The sequence below is a fragment of the Podarcis gaigeae genome (assembly GCF_964106915.1).
Source record: "Podarcis gaigeae genome assembly, chromosome: 3".
In the NCBI taxonomy this organism is placed as follows: domain Eukaryota; kingdom Metazoa; phylum Chordata; class Lepidosauria; order Squamata; family Lacertidae; genus Podarcis; species Podarcis gaigeae.
Genome location: NC_139680.1, coordinates 107,197,736 through 107,219,296, shown reverse-complemented (window position 1 = coordinate 107,219,296; position 21,561 = coordinate 107,197,736). Strand labels below are relative to the sequence as shown.

General features: G+C 43.2%; 1 protein-coding gene and 2 long non-coding RNA genes across 7 annotated transcripts in view; 2 read left to right on the top strand and 1 right to left on the bottom strand.

The window, feature by feature from the left end:
• Positions 1–1,298: 1,298 nt before the first annotated feature.
• Positions 1,299–21,537, top strand: LOC310842130. 4 transcript variants are annotated; one of them, XR_014562902.1, is made up of 3 exons: positions 1,299–1,557; positions 2,195–2,291; positions 20,941–21,537. It is a non-coding gene; the product is annotated as an uncharacterized lncRNA (long non-coding RNA). The 4 variants fall into 4 exon arrangements; XR_014562903.1 differs by lacking the exon at positions 20,941–21,537 and adding an exon at positions 17,741–18,297; XR_014562904.1 differs by lacking the exon at positions 20,941–21,537 and adding an exon at positions 12,612–14,634 and having other exon boundaries at positions 2,195–2,285.
• On the top strand, positions 2,777–4,426 carry LOC310842111. The gene is made up of 2 exons (XR_014562875.1): positions 2,777–2,888; positions 4,208–4,426. It is a non-coding gene; the product is annotated as an uncharacterized lncRNA (long non-coding RNA).
• Positions 8,923–21,561, bottom strand: part of PPP1R21 (protein phosphatase 1 regulatory subunit 21) — a 39,218-nt gene continuing 26,579 nt past the window's right edge. For both annotated transcript variants that reach the window (XM_083733302.1, XM_083733301.1), the window contains exons 17-22: positions 19,588–19,836; positions 18,304–18,336; positions 17,222–17,338; positions 16,019–16,117; positions 14,642–14,770; positions 8,923–10,484 (exon numbers count right to left, since the gene is read on the bottom strand). In XM_083733302.1, the coding sequence (XP_083589428.1) occupies positions 10,455–10,484; positions 14,642–14,770; positions 16,019–16,117; positions 17,222–17,338; positions 18,304–18,336; positions 19,588–19,836 (657 nt within the window). In that variant the 3' untranslated portion in view covers positions 8,923–10,454. The remainder of the gene's footprint in view (positions 10,485–14,641; positions 14,771–16,018; positions 16,118–17,221; positions 17,339–18,303; positions 18,337–19,587; positions 19,837–21,561) is intronic.

Below are 21,561 nucleotides of genomic sequence, written 5' to 3'. Positions count from 1 at the left end.
ACTGGTCTGAGGGACAGTGGACCAGAGCATGGCTGAAAAAGGTTGCTGACCCCTGCCTTAAAGGTTTAACAAATCTATCATGACATGAGTCTGCATAGGTTACAGTCCGTTGGGGGCAGGTTGTAAACAGTGGGGTCAGAGGGAACCCAAATTACACAAGAGGGCGAGGGAGCCTATGAGCAAAATTCAGTGACCCAGTTCCACTTCCTCAGCTGGATTAGTCTTCCTCATCTGGCATGTCACACACACAATCAGCTGGACTATTTCCTAAGCAAAAATATGCATCTTTATACTGGCTCCCTTTCCATTCCCTTCAAGATTCAAATCCTTTTGCAGGCATGCACAGGATTGGTTAGAAATGAGAACTATCAAGTTCAGTGGGCCACATTCCCTTGTAAGTAGGCACAGGATTGCAGCCCAGGTTTTCATTTATTAAAGCTGAACAGATTTACAACTAATTTATTTTCCTGTATTAGCAACTTTAAATTGTATCTGACCAGCTGAATTATGTTGCTTCACAAGAAACGAACAAGTGTTACCACAAGGAGCCATAAAGAAACAGCTCCATGCTTGCAAAGCTCTTTGGCCAGGGGTCTGCAACCTTTAAGACAAAAAGAGCCACTTGGACCTGTTTCCGAAGAAAAAAAAACTGGGAGCCGCAAAACTCATCATTATAAAAATAACTTTTTTGTCACTTTTTTATTATTTCTTTGTTTGACCCCTCAGAATTACTCCTCCTCATAGAAATAAACGTTAAATTAACAAGTTACCTTTTTGTGTGTGTGTGTTCTTCACTCCCCTTCAAAACAGTGACCAGCGTACATGCCCCCTTTCAATGCAGTGACCAGCGTACATGCCCCTTACAATGTAGCGGACGGGCGGGCGGGAAGGTGACGTTGGGACGGTGCGTGACTAACGTACGCACCGCCCCCATGCGATGTCACAGCCAGTTCAGCGCCTGCCGCAGTGGGGAGTGTCGGGGCGCACAATGCGCCTCCTCCCCTCGCTAGTATCCGCCCCAGAGCTACGGTGTAAAAGAGCCACATGCGGCTCCAGAGCCGTGGGTTGCTGACCCCTGTCTTTGGCCATTGATGCTGCAGGACTGGCCCTACTGTTCGGTAGGGCAGTGGCGTAGCGTGGGGGGTGCAGGGGGGCCGGCCGCACCGGGTGCAACATCGGGGGGTTAGGGTTAGGGGGCGCAAATCCACGGGTTAGGGGACGCAAATCCACGGGTTAGGGGGTGCAAATTACTTGCCTTGCCCCGGGTGCTGACAACCCACGCTACGCCACTGAGGTAGGGTGAGATGGCTGTCTCAGGCAGCAGATCTTAGAATTCTAGAGTTGGAAGGGATCCTCTGGATCATCTAGTCCAATCTCCTGCAATACAAGAATATGCAGCTGTCCCATACGGGGATCGAAACAGAGGCAGGGGAGTGATGGCACATTGTTGGGAGGATAGGGCTGTGTGTACGATGCATAGCTTGCCCTGAACCCGCTAAGCTAACCTGCTGCCCTCAGATGTGGAGGATACAGTCCTGTTGCCATTGTTGAAGTAAGGTCAGTCTGGCTGCTTTCGGTTCATGCAATTGGGAGGGGACTCCCTCTTGTCCTTCACCTCAGGCAGCAAAATGCCTGCATCTGGCCTAACAAGCAAGGTTTGATAGCAGAAAGCAGTGAGGGTTTGTGCAACGAATCTATTTTTTTCTCCCACTGCTGTTTAGCATTGCCCTCAAAGATCAAGTCTTTCATAGGTACAAGATAATAATGGAGTTCTCTTATGTGCCACCTCCCACCCTCACCCATTGCAGAGATTCTTTCAAACAATTACTCCTTGTTCTGAAACTTAAAACAAGCAGAGAATGGGGCTGCTGAATTTAAAACCTGCAGGGCCATTAATCTGCCATTACAACATAATCTTGTTTCATTTCCTGTCCTTTCTCCAGTTTACATTAAAGCGCTGAAGCATCAAATCACTTACGGCTTTGCAGATTTACGCATGTCTTTGGGGCAAAAGTGCAGCTCTGTTCTTATTAAGCCCCTGAATGCAACTCTTTTTTCCCCTCTCCAGTGTTCCACTACCACCCTCCCACATACAAATGCTCACACTGTTTTTCAAGCTATCTATGCTTAAGGAGGGCAAATGTGACAGTGGCTGTACCATAAAGGATAACTAAGCTGTACCCTTTCTTGATAGGGACACACTGATCAGCATTTTGAATCAACGTATTTTGAACTGGAAAACTACTGGAAGATCCTGCCACTGATTCACTGCTGCAGGAGTCAAAGTTTAGGTCTCTTTCCCCCACTTATTTCCCCAGAGTAAACAGCAACAGAGGTCACACATAGCTTTTCACTGCCTATGCACTGGCTCAGAGAATATTTGGAAGGGGGGGAGTCTATATCTGCCACTGAGTAAATTGGTGCAGATTGTTTAATATTACTTTAATCTTGCTGAAGAAAGCTATAGACTTGACTCCTGCTCCTTCCTCCTCTTCAACTGCTGCTTCCTCCCGCCACCAGTATGATCTAACAGTTCCATTCAGTATTAACTGAACCAAGATTTATCATAAAAGAAGTTTCATATAAATTTTCCTTTCTATTTTGACTATCTCAAAAATATTGGAGAATTCCAACCCCACCAATGCCCTCTCCAAAGAATATTCAGTGAATCCCACCACCTCCTAACTTTACCACCTGCAAATAAGTTCTATTTGATTTTATACGGGAAGCAGCACTGAGGAGGGGTTATTTAATTTACTCACCCTAAAGCTTCTATGAGACACTTACAGCATCTGGTTCAACATTACATTCTTTCAGAGGCTAATAGAGAAACTGATGCTCACGCCATTGATGTCAGCATAAATAACTTGACTACTGTGATCTCAGAAGTAAGACAACTTCATGTGTGTATGGTTACACTACCAATGTGTCTATACTGTACATACACAAGAATTTAGGGACAATTATACTACAGAAATGGGAAAGAGAGAAATATGAAGGAGACATGATATGCAAATAATTACCCTCCTTGAAAGAGATAATAAAGAGTAGTAGTCTCCTGAGTTTTACCATGATTTGTGAGTGCACAGTTGTGACTGAATTCAGAGTTTCTGACAGCAATTTAAACTGCAAATTGCAGCAGTTTAACAACTAGATCAGGGTTTCCCAAACTTGGGTCTCCAGCTGTTTTGGGGCTACAATTCCCATCATCCCTAGCTAGCAGGACCAGTGGTCAGGGATGATGGGAATAGTAGGGAAAGTCTGAATTAGATAAAATAAGCATTAAATTTTCTCTGCTCCCTGAAAGGATGCCCTCAACAGATACAGATGAGGTCAGTTTGTCGGCCGTCATGCCTGTCCAACCTGCCTACTGGGTTCCTTCAAAACCTCATAATAAAGTTAAGAAAACAGAAAAAGCTTTCATGCTGAGATACCACTGGCTTGTTATTCCCACAAGGATCCTGAGTAATCCAAAGAAAACAGCATATGTGGTTGAGAGGCAGGGAGAGGAGGCAGGCTTAAGAGATCTAGATAGGCCAGAGAGCACTAGTGTTAGCTCTAACAAAAAGGGTGAGCTTATTAAAGATAGAAGTAGACAGAAGTCACAACTATTTGTGTTACACTGATGTTAACATGTTTTAAATTGCTATGTCCCACACCCTGGGATCTTATGGTGAAAGCTGGGTAATACATCAAATTATTAATAATAATACAAAAGACACAGGTAGTGAGCTGTCACCAGGCACTGCAGTGCAACTTTCTTGCTGTGATGTATCAGGGAGGTTACAAGGGATCTCTAATCAATAGCAGCTCACAACCAGGTATGAGATAACCCTTGTGTGGAAAAGTGAAGATATTACTTAAGCCAGACATGGCCAAACTTGGCCCTCCAGCTGTCTTGGGACTACAATTCCCATCATCCCTGACCACTGGTCCTGTTACCTAGGGATGATGGTAGCTGTAGTCCCAAAACAGCTGGAGGGCCAAGTTTGGCTATGCCTGACTTAAGCAATGCAAATCTAGACCAAATCCAATTATTGGTGGGGACTTTTCTTTCTCAGAGTTAGTTGATAGCTGAATGGAGGTATATGTATGCATTCAATATGGTACTGGTTCCAGGGACTAATGAGGCTTGTACCTCCGTTGTGGGCAACTGCTGCAGGAGATTCCATTTAAAGAAGTGCTGTTTCCTCCAATTCCACTGCAGTGATACCATGCTCTTTTGGTCAGAGCCAAGCCAAAACAAACACAGAGTTCCAGAGCATATACAGAGTTCCAGCTGAGCTGAGTGTACTGTCAGTATGTCTGGTAGTCAAAGTATTTGTGGGCTTAGGGAACCTAGTGACTGCTGAACAAGCTTCTCTTCTAAACCAGCAAAGTGAATGGACTGTACATAGGGTCAATAAACCCTGCTGGGAAAAGATAATACTGAGGCTGCATTTTTCTAATTTGAGTTTTCACATGAAGCTTCTTATGCCTCAGAGAATTGTGCAGTATACATATATCACGCCTGCCCCCCCCCCCACTCAACTGGCCCTGCTTCCACAGGAGCAGGAATTGCAATGACATTTAGACACAAATCCTCAACTCTGCACAAAATGCTTAGATTCAAGAATGTGCGCTTCCCACACACACAGATATGGAATGCTGCTTCACTGAAATGAAAATGCTGAAAATGCCTTTGTGGTCTCTACAAAACTGCCTGGATTATCTTGAGAACAAAAGTTAAGCCACATGATATCCCATAATTTCTGAGTCCTGAGAGACAGACAAAGATTGAGTGGACAACGCAAGACAGAAGAAAGCCCAAGCCCAAGGACACTGACACACACAAACACACACACACACACACACACACACACACACACAATGTAATGTAGGCGTTTGAATCCAAGGATGCTGGCTCTACAAGTGAAAGCCCAGGAGTCTACAAGTTCACCATAAGATGAACAATTAGGTAAATTATATTGATTTATGCAAATAATAAATCAGTTAATGGATCTAAGATCAATAACTTGAACAATTAGATCCATTAAAACCATTAACTGATTGACTACTTAGACCTTGGTCTGTGTTCAAGATATTGGTACTAATGTACTGACGTAAAGGATCCTTTTCATCACTTTTGTACCCAGAGTGCTCCTGCAGGTTCCTCTTCATGAGCTCTTTTCTGTCAGATATAGGAACTGGGAATCAGCGTGTTTTTACATGAGTAGAATGTGTCCTTTTACTTAAAACGAATCTCTGGGTTATTTGTTGGGCATGGGAATTCATTTTTCTTTTCTTTTCAAAATATAGTCCGGCCCCCCACAAGGTCTGAGGGACAGTGGACCGGCCCCCTGCTGAAAATGTTTGCTGACCCCTGTGGTAGATGCATCTGAGCCAAGCTGGGGAAGCTGGAGTGCTTGGCCTTAGTGCCGAGACATAGTGGGCACAACAGAAACTTGATTGTAAGCATAAGGGCTGTTCCACTCAGGACCTGCTTGCAGGCTTCTTCTCATGGGAATCTGGTTGGTCACTGTGAAAACAGGATCCTGAACTATGATGGGCCACTGGCCTGATTCAGTAGGACTCTTATATTCTCTCTCTGTCTCTGTCTCTCTGTCTCTCTCTCCCCCCCCCCCTTTTCTCTCTCTCTCTCTCTCTCTCACACACACACACACACATTCTTTAAATTCTTAATAAATCATATTAAAATAAAGAATACATAAGAGAGGTCTATATTATTGCCCCTTTGAGAAGATGAAATGTTCTTATGTAATTGGGCATAGTCAAAGATTTTTTCCTATCTGAGGTGAGAGAGAAGATGCCTCCACACCCCACCCAGCTCAAAATACAGAAACTGATGAGACTGGCAGTTGAATCTTGTATCAATAGTTGCAATGAGACATCTTCCTCCACTGTACAGGAGGGCAGCTGGCTAACTTAAGGGGACACAGGGTAGACTGTGTGGCTGCTACTCCCTGCCTGCCCTGCCCTCTATCCTCAGCTTTGTCACCTGAGGTGGCCGCCTGCCCAATAGTGGAGCCAGTCCGGAAATATGTCTTTAGGTTTTCATCATTTAGTGTACATCTTAATGATTCATCACCTGATGGTTTTGTTGATTAATCTACCCTTAAGACTTGCAGACCTAATTTCTCTCACCTGGCCATAATCATTTCACAATAAAATCAGCAAGCACAAACCATTCTGCAAGCACCTATTTCTTACTTCCCAATTCCAAGCTATTTTCTAGACAAACAACAGATTTCGAATAACATTCCAAGCACATAGCTGAAGAATTCTCAGCCACTTTGCCTCTACTGGCCCAGATAAGAGGAGCACAAACAGTTCTGAGCAGTTGCAGGGCAGCCAATTTGACAACAGCAGTTTCACAACAGAGTAAGAAGAAACACTAATGCTAAAGTAAATGGATTAGGAAACAATTTAGGGCTCAGATTTTCTCCCAGTACAGTACACAAGAGGAGTACATGAAGGGGAAAAGGGGTCATTCCAGCAAGCTTAGGTCTTTAATCAAAGTAGCATTAAAATTGTTTAAAATCCATATGTGGTGGCTTAAATAATTCCAGAATTGCTAACCAACATCAGACACATTGGATTGTACCAACAATGGTCAGTATACATCAATACAAAGTGTGTGAGAGAGAATGGTAGAAAATGTGCACACTGACAAGGCTCAAGGCCAGTTAATTGCCCTCTGTACAATTCCATCCTAATTTCCATCTTTCACACACAGTATTTATCATGACCTCAAACTAAAGTTCAAGCACAATTACTCTGTTTCTGATCAGTTAATCTCAAGAATCACAAAGTGCTTTCAATAATGAATAAGCAAGAAAAGTGTGTATCCACGTATGTTGCAGCTTTAAAAAGTTAGAAACTAAAACAAGGGACATCTCAAGTCAGGCAATTCGGTCCATCTAGCTTTGTATTATCTGCGCTGACGGGCAGCATTCTCCAGTGAGCACCAAGACCTTCTTTTACACCCACCCACCCCTATTTTCTTCCACCTAGCACTTCTTAGTGGCTACTTTTGTTTCTGGCCACATTGACTACTGGCGTGTGGCCCCTGCACATTTTCCCTTGAAAGGAATGCAGCTCTCAGGCTGGAAAAAAAACCCCCATAACCTGGCATAAGGAAGTTGTAAAACAGAAGCTGCAGGACCATGACAACAAGGGGGAATACCCCTTTCCTTGAATCTTCCTTTCACTTTAAAGGCCTTTAGTCCTTTCACCAAGAGGGGCAAGTGACCTGAAACCTTCAGCCTCATTTCACGCAGGTCTCCTTTACGCTATTGCCCACTGTGCATCTATTTGCATAAACACAAATATATGCAAGTGCTTTTGGTGTGCCCATGTAAGAGAATGTGTGCGTGTAAACAAGGGCATGCAACAGCAGATGTAGAATGGCTTGCTTGTGTGCTGCAAACATGAGATGGGCTCTTATTAGAACTGTTGCTTTGTTGCTGCTGTTTGTTAAGATTGCATGACTTTATTCATATCAACTTGATAGCTCTGGCTAGACATAGAAGAAATCCAGCAAAAAATAACCTAGCACACCTTACTTATCCAATGCATTCGTGTATCACTTTTCAGCCAAGGCAGGAACAGGAGGCGGTGCCCTGTAAGTCTGTGCCTCTAAAAAAAGGAAAAAAAGAAACCTATACCTGCATGGAATTTTGCAAATTTTTGCAGCCAACTGCAGCACTTTGCTATATAAAGAGCTGTGTTTCAGGGTTTGGACACCATAGGTAAAGGTAAAGGGACCCCTGACCATTAGGTCCAGTCATGACCGACTCTGGGGTTGCGGCACTCATTCCGCTTTATTGGCCAAGGGAGCTGGCGTACAACTTCCAGGTCATGTGGCCAGCATGACTAAGCCGCTTAGAGCAGCACACGGAAACGCCGTTTACCATCCCGCTGGAGCGGTACCTATTTATCTACTTGCACTTTGCCGTGCTTTCGAACTGCTAGGTTGGCAGGAGCAGGAACCGAGCAACGGGAGCTCACCCCGTCATGGGGATTCAAACCGCCGACCTTCTGTTCAGCAAGTCCTAGGCTCAGTGGTTTAACCCACAGCGCCACCCATGTCCCTTGGACACCATAACTCAGAACAAAAGCTGAACTGGAAATTGGGGAAAACAGGTAGGTGACAGGAAATGAAAGAGGTCCCAACATTGCAGATTCTGATGACGACTTAACATCATGCTGCCCAAATGGTCCATACATTTTACAAGTGCTACCTGAAGAGTGATGGACAAGGAGAGATAGAGGATCTGCCAGAGATGAAGCTGCTGGAGACATCTGGTCTGTCCCCCTTCAAAAACCACCAGCTGACCCTGGAAATATTCCAATTCTACAAAGAGCCTATCACTTCCTTTTCTAACGTAGATCAGCATATATCCAGAACTAAATAAATCCATACATAATGCACACTTCATGAATTCTCTATCAATGTTTTCTTTTAGCTCTGTCCGATCTTGATCTCTGAGCAGAGATGAGATGAGGAGGAATTAGAAATGTAATATGAACAGTTACACAAACTGGAGTTTCAGTTGTAAAACTATCATTACCTTACAGTAGCTTGTATTTTCAATCACTTTTGAAATCAAATAAATCTAATTAATTTTCTCACATGCAACACCTTTATGCTTTTGCGTGGTTTGAGACTGTCTTTAAAAGCAGTGGTTTATAATTAACCATTGAGTGCAGTAATCTTTTTCAAAACACACTGCCTTTCAATATTCAATCTTCCATCCTCCTACCAACCAGTGCTTAGTCATACAGTATTATCTTAAACACTGCAGCTATAAATCTTAAAAACCATTAAAAGTCAGGACACACAGACATGTCCAAGGGCAGTTTTGCTCAAAACCACATCTAACGCAGGAGCACACAAACATAAAAGTCTGACAGCGAAAGTTTTAACATGGCAGTATATTTATTCTATGCTCGTAATACACATTGACATGGTTGATACAATGAAGTAACCCTTGAACATAGGACAGCTACTATCTCTTACGGGACTACAGAAGTAGTTCATTGTGAAATATTCAGTAGTAGAGTTTCTTGTGAATGGCGAGGAATTCCCATGGAATACTGTGTTGAAAAGACCTCAGGTTAGTGTCAAAAATCTCCCCAAGGAAGAAAACTTGGAATGGGAATAAATTTTTAGAACACCAAGACGTCATTTGGGCGATTCCAAAATGCCACAGAACAATCTTCAGCAAGGGACTGGCTCAGACTTTGAAAGTGCCAAGGTAAGCTTCAAGCAGCAAGGCATTGCTGCATTTCAGGAATTAAGAGCCTATGTTGCCACATGGAAGTTGTCATGTGAAACTCGGGTGAGTGTGCAAAAGAATCTCCACCCCAGCCTTCAAGAGGAAAAAGGAACTTTTAAAAACGGGCAAGTTACTATGTGGTTGCAGATGGGGAAGGCAGGCAGGCTCCAAAAGAACAGCACCACAGACCCATGTGAAGGTTTACATCAGTATTTGAACCAGCCCCTCTCTGCACAGCTTTGCTGATTCAGTGATTTCTTAGCCTGCTTCAATGCAACAAGCTGCGTTTGAAACAGAAATAGCGATGGCCCATCATGCGTACTGTCCCACTCCTATTGAAACGAAAGGTCTTCACAAGAAGCCACTTGTCAGCACTGTTTGTTATTCTCACATCTTCCTCCAGGTAGGCAATCAATTCTCTATCACCGGCTTATGAGAATAGTAACAAACAGAAACAGACAAAATATCACCCTTCAGCACAATTCAAGAACACCTTCTTTGGCCCACTTTCTGCACTTGATTAAAAAAAAAAAAAGGACCACTACTGTACACTTTTAATAGTTCATTACAGTTAATATGAATAGTCACAGCCGCATTGAATGCTTCAATATAAATGTACTGAGACTGCCTCTCTAAGGCAATCTAAGCTAGTCTAGAAGAGAAGACCGAAATCAGTAGTATGTGTTGTTTTTTTTACAATAACTGCACAGGTGGACATCACTGAAAAACACTGATAGCTCTGGGCTTCTTCTTTTTTTAATTCACAGAAAGGAATGGACGGGTAGGAATGACAACCTCTTAGGCAGAAAGAGACAAGTACCACACTGGTGTCAGATTTGTTCATCTCAAGATGCACTCAAATATACAAAATCTGGGAAGTTTGTACAAGGAAACTAAAAGCAGTTACAAAGTGGTATGGTAAAAAGTTATGGTTCATTCCTATGCAAGTTATCCATGGAGTGCCTATTTTTCCCCATCTGCTCTACTGAACATGCCAAGTCCAGTTTGCATTACACTGGCAACCAAATCTGGTGCTGTCTCAAATCCAAATGCAACACCAAATCAAACACTGGTAATGTCCAGTCCAAGAGGCATTTTGCCAGCTGAACATCAGTTTCGGCATCGGTGTTTCTGTGCATCAGCAACATCCAAAGGTCAGTTGGACGACCAATACTATCGACTTTTGTTCTTCTTGGAATTTCCCTAGATCAAAAAGAGAACACAGGAGATCAGCAGAACATAGGATGCTGCCTGTTGCGATCAGACAATTTGTCCATCTGGCACACTTCTGCCTAGTAGTCTTACTGACAGCAGAGATCTTTCCCATTTTTCTATTACTTGATCTGTAAAAAAGCAACAGATATCCATAGGACTGAAGGTGGATCACATTACCGTAAATATGTCCCTCAAAGTAACAACTAAAATGCCAATGCCCCACACTAGAGACTTAGATCCTGAGTTCTCTTCCAATGAAGGGAGCATTCTGTGAGCAGCAGAATTTTACTCTTCCCCTGAAACTCCTTGTGCTGCTCCACCCAAAAGTTGGGGAACGCACTGAAACTGTCAGAGGAGGTACTACAAAGGGATTGGGAACCTGGGGAGGGGGGGAATATTACAAACTGTCACACATACCCTTCCACCAACCAGAATCCTCTGCTGGAATGTAGAAGAGAAGGGGCCATTCCATTTATTATATTTTCCAAGAAATACAAAATACTTGTTTCTAGGAGACTGCCTAATGTTTGTGGGTCACTGGGGTTCCTGCAAATAATTCTCTGGCCTGATCCAACAGCACCAGCATGCAGTGCATTCATTCATTCATACTTCTATTTAATATACCATTTGATTTTTAAAAATATCAAAAAGGATCATGCATCACAGATAAGTTGGACATTAGTATTTTAGAGACCCTTAGTATGGGCTCCTGCTTTGTACATTGTACACATTGTACATTGTGCTTTGTACACACATTGGTGAAATTCTAGTAAAACAGAATCTTATCTCTTTATGGGGAAAAAATGTCGGTTTTAACAAGAAGAAAAGGCTTCTAACCAAGCCTCATGCAGGATAAGACAATCAAGGGTACCTGCACTGATGGAATGATCTGTTTTAACACTACACTTAATACAACCCCAGGGTCCTTCAATAGTAGTCAAGTGAAAAATGGTAAACATAGGGGTTGCAGTAAGGTAAAATATGTTGGTTCAGAGGGCAAAGCCAATCACATCCTGTATCCCATGAGCCATAAACCGGGATGATAACAAACACATGCATAAGCAAATGTGAGTTGCTACAGATCAGAGAAGGGAAACTAATATAGAAAGCTTTCTTGTAGTCAAGAAACTCTTTCCGATCTACTGCAAATGCCCAGAGATCACCAGTTGATTCTCTGCTATACTTTCTGTCTGCCCTTAGTTTACAGTACTATGGCTGCATTTCAGTTTTAGGGTGGGGGCATTACAGGGGTAAAGACAAAGATTTCATGGAACAGAGGCGATGTTCGAGGAGGGGATTGAAGCTGGAAAGTGATTATTCTACCATGTAAAAAGGTAAAGATACCCCTTAATGGTTAAGGGGTATCTTTACCTTTTTACATGGTAGAATAATCAAGTAGATAAATAGGTACCGCTCTGGCGGGAAGATAAACGGCATTTCCGTGCACTGCTCTGGTTTCGCCAGAAGTGGCTTAGTCATGCTGGCCACATGGCCCGGAAGCTGTACGCTGGCTCCCTCAGCCAGTGAAGCGAGATGAGCGCCGCAACCCCAGAGTCCAGTTACGGGATCCCTTATATCCCAGCCCAATCACTGAGATTTGTGGGGAGGGGACCTCTGTTGGTGTTCCCCAAGGGAAGGGCTGTAGCTCAGTAGCACAGCATGTGTTTTGCTTGAAGAAGTTCCAAGGTTCAATCCCCAGTATCTCTAGCTAGGCCTGAGAGAGACTCCTGCCTAAAACCCTGGAGAGCTGCTGCCAGTCTGTGTAGGCAATATTAAGGCATGCTCCTGTATCTTGTTTCTATGTATGGGGCTCAAACTTTTCCTGCATAGGCTCACCCATTGCTTCTTCCCCCAGGAATCTGATTTCCCACTGATCAGCCTGCAATTTGTTTCTGAGCGCTCTCCAACCGGGTGTGCTAGCCAAGGGCAAGGTCTTTTAACAACAGCCTGTCTCTCTCCACTCCATGTGAAAACTCATGACTCATGAATTGATTGCTCTACACAACAAGCTTCCTGCCCGTCATCAACAAGGCTTCAGCATTTCAGGAGGAGTCAGAGCTTGTGTGGGCTAGAACAGCCTCCCATCCATTAAGCCATTTCTCTAGCTTCTTCCAGATTTACTTCATCTGGAAAGCTTCTCCTGACCTGTTCCATACCCTCTAGCATCAGTTCCCATCCTATTGCCATAACGTCTGGCAATACTGTATCAAGTACTTGGAAAAGAGCAGCCTATAAATGTGTTTTTAAAACATTAAAAACAACAACCCCAAAACCATACTCTCATCCTTTCCATTCACCTTTGGGGACTGAGAGGGCAGTCTCTGACTAAGTCTCCTCCACTAGCATATCACTGCTGCATTCTAAGTGGCATCCAGAACAGTGCTGATACTAAACAGAAGCATCAAGCAGAAATACTGTTAGTGCATGCATGTGCAAAAACACTATACTTTACATAGCCTGTACAAACTACTACTAATACTAAACTGCTCCTTCCTAATATGGCACATAGGCTGGGTGGGGAAAGTGCACATGCCCCAAGGCTGTGCTGCGAAGTATCAACATGTGACTTCTATATCAAAAGGCCATAGGAAGGGCCATAGCTCAGCAGCAGAGCATCTACTGGGCAAGCAGAAGGCCCCAGGTCCAATGCCCAGCACCCACAGGTAGGGCCAGGAGAGAACCCTGCCTGAAATCCTGGAGAACCTCTGCTAAGTCAGAGCGAGATGGACCAAAGGCCTGACTCAATATAAGGCAGCTGCCTATGTCCCTATGGCACTCTGCCTGCAGAAGGGTAAACTCAAAACCAGCAAAATCCATATTGGGCTGTGCCATCTCATTTTGCACTTAGTTCCAGTTGTTTGTATATCTTGCTGCAGAAAGTCACTACATGGTAGGAAAACTGGCTGTCAGAATCTAAATGAAGGAGGGGGAAAGACAAAAAGCGGGCAGGACAATTCGCATTCCCACTAACTGGATTGTGTGAACATTTCCCTATTTGTGTCCCACTGTAAATCCACATGAACATATAAAGCTGCCATACTGGGCCAGACCACTGGCCTATTTGCCCTTCTACAGTCTGCCTAACTGTGGCCTCTGCCCAAATGCTGCGACTCACAACTGCAATACTCAATCAAGGCCCTTTATCTATGCATTCCTCATTCAGCCCTCTTCCACTGCCAGCTCCAGTTCTCAACTTCTCCATCTCCTATACTGTACTACATGGTTTGATCAGCCTCCCCTATTTGCCAAGCTACTTCCCTCTTGGTACTTATGTGAATTCTCAGGGTCCAGCAACTTCTTTACCATCCATCCTCTTTTTATTCTTTATCCTAGATATCATTTCTTAACCTGTCCCCCACAATCACTGCCTTGTCTTCTAATAAAAACCGTATGGCTTCTGAGTAGGGGACCTTCAATGTTCTGTACACCACTTCGGACACAGCTAGATATTAAACAACAGCAGAGATGGACAGAGAATCAGGAGGAGTATTTTTCTTAGTTCACCAACGAAGAACTCACTTTGCTCTCCTCTCCTCAGCCCTTCTCTAAAGAGGGATTTAGTTAATTAGACAGCATGTAGCTCTTAGTGTGATATTATACCAGAAATTGACAAGCATCCTTGAAAGAAGCTATGAACTCAAACTAAAAAAAGAAAAAAAGAAAAAGAAGACATTTGTTATATATGGCTTCATTGATTCAGAAACCCATCTGATATAATCTCACATTTGTTGCTTTTGGAAACTGAAGCAATCCTTCAGATGACATAGGCCAACACCCGACACACCCAGTAATTATTTTTAAAAATATATTATTATACTTTATAGCCAAGACCGTTTGCTTGTCAGGAAAAAAGAAAACAAGGAGTGAGGAAAAGAAAAGAAAAGAAAAATGGCATATGAGGGGGGAAAGAGGCAGCATAGTGCAAGAAAAGAATAGATTAGGAGGGAAAATATCATCATTTACATTATTCAAAAAAATGCAAAAACAAGATTGGCATGGCCCCTGCACACACTCCAGGAATGTGTGTGTGTGTGTGTGTGTGTGTGTGTGTATAAGTGTCCTATCCTAAGTGACCAAGAAAGGATAGGAAACACTAGCAACTTGCAGGAAACCTGGCCTGCAGCCCATGCAACAAGATTACTTACCTTACTAGCCAGCTTTAGTGTATCTATTTCCTCCCGTTGTTTGGATAAGGTTTCGTTCATACTGCAGAAGTGGTCGCTCATCATGCTTAACTGATCCTCGTAACTTCTCTTGGTCGTCGTCAATTCATCCTGAAAGGTCATAGACATCGTCGGTTTATTTATATCCTACAACTTCCACAAATACATTTGTAAATAAACAAGTATAAATACAATAATAGTGCAAAATAAAAGTTAATAGCATGAGGTTTTCTCCGGTTTACTCAGACCTAGTTAGGAAGTTTCTTCCAAGGAGAACTCTGATGAAGTATACTGCAGAATGTAGGTCATCAGAGATATCTTTTTGCCATATCCAAAGGGACACCTTGACCTTTAACTGAGTTGACTCTTTTAATGCTTGGAACCATTCTAGTGGGCATAGAAAGTAACTACTCTGCAACATTTTGGTGTGGGTGTGGTGGGCGGGGTCCACGTAAATTTGCTCACAGGTTCTCATAATATATACAGTGGTGCCTTGGTTCTCAAATGCCTTGGTTCTCAAACAACTTGGAACTTCCAGTTTGCGAACCCTTTTTGGAAGCCGAATGTGATCCGTTTTGAGTGTTATACTTCCGATTTGAGTGCCACTCTTCTGTTTTGAGTGTTGCAATGGTCTGTCTGTTTTTGCTATTTATTTTGTGTTTTTGTTTTTGAGGCTTTATTTTGTTTTGTTTTTGTGACAGTGTGGAACCCAGTTCAGCTACTGATTAATTGCTTGTGTGACTGTAGTACATTGTTTATTGCTTTCATTTTATGGATCAAAGGTCTCGTTAGTAAAATTTGTGTTGAATTGCTGTTTTAGGGGTTGTTTTTAAAAGTCTGGAACGGATTAATCCATTTTGCAGTGCTTTCTATGGGAAAGGGTGCCTTGGTTCTGGAACGCTTTGGAACAGACTTCCGGAACGGATTAAGTCTGAAAACCAAGGTATCGCTGTACACACTAGGGCTAACCGCTTTGGCCGAATCCTGGATTCTGAACCAGGCAGCTTTGGGTTAACCCACAATTCTGCTGGAGTGGGTTGAGGCAGGCCAAACTGGGTCAGGTCCACCCAGAGTGATCCAGGACTGTCAAAAGGATTTCATTCAAGCAGAGAGTAAGGGGGAGGAGAAGGAGAAGGAGATGCATAGGCAGAGTGCCTGTATCTCCTTCTCACCCCATCCTCCCGTATATTTAGTCAGGGTCTTAAAAGTCTAATAAAACACTGTGAAATCTCCAGGGATTCAGTTCAAGGCCCAGATCTGGTGAGTCCTAGGTTGTTCCAGGTTGGTTCAGGCCCCAGATCAAGGTGGCTGTGCACAACTCTAATGCACAGACAGAGCCATGTGATTAAACAAACTTACCTGCAACTTGGTGATGCTCTGTCTAGCTTGTCTCACCTCTTCCAGTGAGGATTCTTTAGATTTCTCAGTCAGAGCGAGTCGCTTTGCAAGTGCCCGGCACTGCCAACACACACAAATAAGCCATGTTAGTTTATTTAGGCCGTCTTTTATGTGGACAATTATTATTTAAAAATCAATAGCACCTTCACTCCTACAGTGGGGACTTTACTGCCCTTCACTCATTCATCACATTAGCCCGGTGAGGTAGGTTGTTTCCCCCATTTTACCTATGGGACTCAGCGCTCCTCAAGGCCACATGGCAAATTTATGTCTGAACTGTTTTCTCCAAACACCTGGTCCATCTAGCCCAGTAGCTCTTCAGGATTTCAAGCAGGGTCTTCTCCCAGCTCTAGCTGGAGCTGCTGGATGGACTGAACTTAGGACCTTCTGCACACAAAGCAAGTGAGCTCTATGACTTGGCTGCAGCCGTTCCTCAGTAAGATTACAGATCACATTATTGACTGAGCCGCAATACAGTCATACCTCAGGTTACAGAAGCTTCAGGTTTTTTTCAGGTTATGGACAGCTGAAACCCGGAAGTACCGGAACGGGTTACTTCCGGGTTTCGGCAGTCACGCATGCGCAGAAGCGCTAAATCGCGCTTTGCACATGTGCAGAAGTGCCGAATCACAACCCATGCATGCACAGACGCACCGCTGCAGGTTGTGAACGCTGCAGGTTGCGAACGTGCATCCTGCACGGATCACGTTCGCAACCCGAGCGTCCACTGTATCTTCATTCACTGTAGTACAGTGGTACTTCGGGTTACATACGCTTTAGGTGACATACACTTCAGGTTACAGATTCCGCTAACCCAGAAATATTACCTCGGGTTAAGAACTTTGCTTCAGGATGAGAACAGAAATCATGCTCCAGCGGTGCGGCAGCAGCAGGAGGCCCCATTAGCTAAAGTGGTGCTTCAGGTTAAGAACAGTTTCAGGTTAAGAACAGACCTCTGGAACGAATTAAGTACTTACCCGAGGTACCACTGTATTTCCAAAACTAAGAGGGGATTGCCTGCTTGTAAAAGCTGAAGCTTCAAAAAGCCCAGCAGCCGCAGATGGGTGGAATGAAGTCACTTATCATATCCTCCAGTGCAAAAGGGAACCTTCACTGTAATATGAAGTTTGCATTTTTGAAGTAGGAAAGCACTCGCACACTCACCTCTGCATGGAAATGTACAGACTTGCTGTCAGCCAGCTGCAACTGAGATGTAAGCTCCACTATTCTTGCCATGTAATGGTTCTTTATCAAGTCTTCCCGGGTGTCGGCTTCTGGGGCCTACAAACGATAACATAAGAATAGTTAGTAGCTATTACGACTCACGTGCAGAGGCAGCACACATCTTAGTACTAGATGCAGGAAGCAAACACAAGAAGGTCATTATCGGAATGCTTTGCCGGTGATATCTGTCTGGCCACTGTTATAACATGGATACCAGATTAGATGGAGACTGCACTAATCCATCAGCAGTCGGCCGTGGTGGTGGGAGAGATGGGGCAAGTTCTCCTATTGATAACTGCGACAGTCAACAACATTGCTGTCAAACCGCACTCCACCATTTCCTGGAGTATCACGTTTCCATAATCACAGCAAGATAAGCTCCTGGCAGAATAGGAAATGTCATAAAATGTATTTATTCATTTCCTCGTACACATATCCTGCCTTTTCTCCCAATGGCAGTACAACAAGAGGACATTAACAACATCATATATGAAGTAGCAGCGCCAGAAAGAATGCTGATTACATTTCAAAGACTTGGGTAAACAACAAGGTTTTCACTTTGTGCCTAAGTGAGTCCAACATGAAGGATGGGGTGCGGGGAAAGGACCAGTGTAGATTGCAGTAATGTAATTGCCACTGCACCAGATAAACAGCCAAGAAGTGGAATTCTGCACCAAAATGTCAAGAGGCAAGGAAGATTAAGACCAAAGAAATGGTGGGAAAGGGTACAGTTCATCTGACAAAGTAAACTGAACAGCAGATACATCAGGGACAGGGAATCTTTGGCTCTGCATATCTTGTTGGACTGCAACTCCCATCACTTGCTATTCATTGACAATGATGGCTAAACCTGACAAGAGTTGGAAGTCCAAGATCTGGAGGGCCCCATCCCAGAGGGATATTTTTACATTACAGTGTTTTGACCAGGAGCACAAGGTTGTAAAGGGGTCACTTTAGCACAACTCCATACAGTTTAGCTTAAAAATTATGCCAGCATGACTCTGTCATATTAAAAAACATACCTCTTCATTTTCAGTGGTTATCAACATTCCGACCTAGAAAAATATTAGGATGACAGAATCAGTACATTCATTTTCTAATTCTAAAGTTCATTTAAATGAAGTTGGTTTCAATGGCTCCAAAGTAAGTTTAACTGGCTTTTGCTCCAAAGTTTGAAAAAGGTAATTACTACTAATCTTACTATGAAAGATAAGTATATGCTCCCCCTTTCCTCACTGGAATCAATGGGGCTTCAACATGGGCAACTTAAACTTTGCCCATGGTGTTTCCCCCCAATAAAAATGAAAACCTATTCAGTGGGATCAGCTTGCAAGTGTGTCAGTTCCAAACAAACACTGAATCCTAAAAGACACTCGGAAATGTCAACATGCATAATTTCCAACTCTAAGGCCTATGTAACATTACTTAGGTTTAATATATCAGATTACCAGGTATTTGACATGGGTAAGCTGGCTGTTTGCCATAATAAACATTGACTGATTGATTGATTGATTGATTGATTGATTGATTGATTGATATGGGCAAGATCACAAATCCCACGCCTTAGCACCAAAAAGTTTAGCTCTGCTGTTGCATGAAAGCTGTACCCAGGTGAAATGAAGGTTTGCGAGATAGAGGACTGGGATGGAATTTACCCGAATGAAGTCCTGGCTGAAAACATCAAACTCTGGACAGGAAAAAACACACATTTTGAACACCGTCCAAAGTAACAGAGCCAGTGTGGTATCACAAAGGGACATCTGGGATCTGAATCCCTGCCATGAAGCTCACTTGGTGACCTTGGGCAAGTGGATATTTCTCAATCTAGAATAAAATGGTGTTACTCCATTCATGTTGTGCTGAGCTTTTCAGTGGAAAGGGGGGAAACAAATGTGAGATAAAATCAAGACATGTTGGCCACATTTGGGCGTTTTGTTCAAGGCATCATGAATGAACCTTGTGGCCACTTGCTTCCCTCCCACCCCTTCCTTCCATGCACCACATTCAGCACAGAGATGCTAACCTACATTAAACTGGAGTTCCTCATTTATATTGGGCTACTTGTAAACACTTTAGGACATGAGAATTCAATTATATTCACTCCCATTACATTATTAAGGGTTTGGGTGAGGTTTTTTTTTAGGAGAATGAAGGCCATGAGAGCTGTGTACAAGAATATATGTGGTTTCTAGGGTCACTCGCCTGAAAAATGTTAATTACAATGTTAATTTTAGATTTAGCTAGTATTGTGGTCATTCCAGTTGCCCAATTTCCAACCCACATCACTGGGAGTAAGGTGCACTTACGAGACTTGCAGTTTGAACTGGTTCCCTCAAAGCCTTCTCTGCAGCGTCCTCCTGCTCCTGTTCATCTGCATTCAGTGTGAAGAGGCTTTCCTGGGTTGCCTCAATCCTCTGGTTGCCCACAGAGTTTCTGAGCTTATCGCTTACTCTTTTGTTTTCTTTCTCCAACCTAATTTTGGCCAGCTGGGCCTCCAGCATCCAGTGTTCTTTCTCCTGCTCCAGTTTTGCAATCTTCTCTAAGCTCTGCTGGACCTAGAGAACAGCAAGAATTAGCACCATGAAGTGAACAAATGGGAAGTTAAAGGGTATCTAAAAGAGTGTGCATAGCAAGTTGAATCATTGCTCGAGCAGGTTGTATCTGGAGCAGAGAAGAGGCAACAAAAGCAACAACCTGTAGCTTTGACATGCTTAAATGTGCGCCCTGCAGGCTCACAGCTTACACTGAAAAGTTTCTGCCATCCATAATGCCACAAACTGCAAGGAATGCTACCATCCGAGTGCTGCATTTCTGGCTATTTAAAAACAGAAAAAACACAGGAGGGAATAGAAAAATGGAAGAGAGCAAGGAACCCATATGAAACTCAGGATGTGACAGGCAGCTCACATTTTTACGAATCTTTAAACAAATAATGTTTCCTTTACTTAAGAATGTAAACTTAAGATAGCGTAATGTGCAAGATGCACAGCTGAATATATGAACCAAACAAATTCATCTGCAGAACAGAGGAAACGGATGCCTGCGGTGACAGACCAGATAAAGTTTTACAAACTAAGGAGATAATGGTTTATTTTTAAACACCCAAGAAGAGCATAGCCCATTAGACTGGCTTCCATGGAACTATGATAAGTTTGGCTAAACAGAATATTTGCCCTGGATAAGTGTTGTGGTTTTACATTATTCTCCAAAAGCCAGAGGAAGAAATATATTTGGGGCTTCACATTATGCATTCCTATCTATTTACTAGCCATTTTATAGAACAGCTTGAATTAAATTCTAGCACAACATTAATTGGAGAGAATTACGAACTGCAAGAGGACTACTCAGAGATCAACTTTGGGCTTTTAGCCACTAGGTCAACTGGCCATCTAGCTGGAAACCTGGTTCCTGAAGCCAAATTTCCAAGCTGGACAACATGTTTGGCAGCAAATAGACCTGACAACAGCAGCATTTGTGTTAGAGGTTCTCTTCATTCACCCCACCAGCAATAAGATGACACAAAATAAACAGAGAATGCATGCCAATTTAAAAAAGCTTTGTGTCCATTCGCCTTTTCTGTCTGCTGAGTTCTGGTGGAGGGAATGTCCAATTTCATACACATTTGACCTTCCTTTTTTCTTTTTCTTTTTTACAATAAGCCTGAGGCCAAAGAAAGATGGAAGCGAAGTAGGACAGCAGGTAATCAGAGATTTGATCCAAACCATCACATGTAGAGAATAACCATATCAGACAGCGCTACTGAGCTTTATGGCAGACTCACCTTTTCAGAGTCATACTGCCAAGATGCCTGCCTGCTCTAGTCCCCTTGTTCTGCATCCCAAGCCCGGATTGCATGCAGAAGTCTAGAGCCAAGCGTAATCCTTTCACTAGTTAGACAAGGGATGCTTGAGATATTCAGTCTTTGCAAATTTTAATGCAAACTGAACCCAATACACACTTTGCAAACTAACATCATTATCCTCCAAATTTTGCGATGCATTTTTTGACTCAATAACTTATTCAAATTTGTTTTTAAAATATTTTAAAATAAAATGCATTTAGAAACTACCGTATTTCTCGCTCCATAAGACGCACTTTTTTCCTCCTAAAAAGTAAGGGGAAATGTGTGTGCGTCTTATGGAGTGGATGCAGGCTGCGCAGCTATCGCTGAAGCCAGCAGAGCAAGAGCGAGAGCTGCACAGCGCCTCTTGTTCTGCTGGCTTTCCAGCGAAGCAGGAAGATGGACAGAAGGGAGCCCTTACAACGCCCCTTCCGTCCCT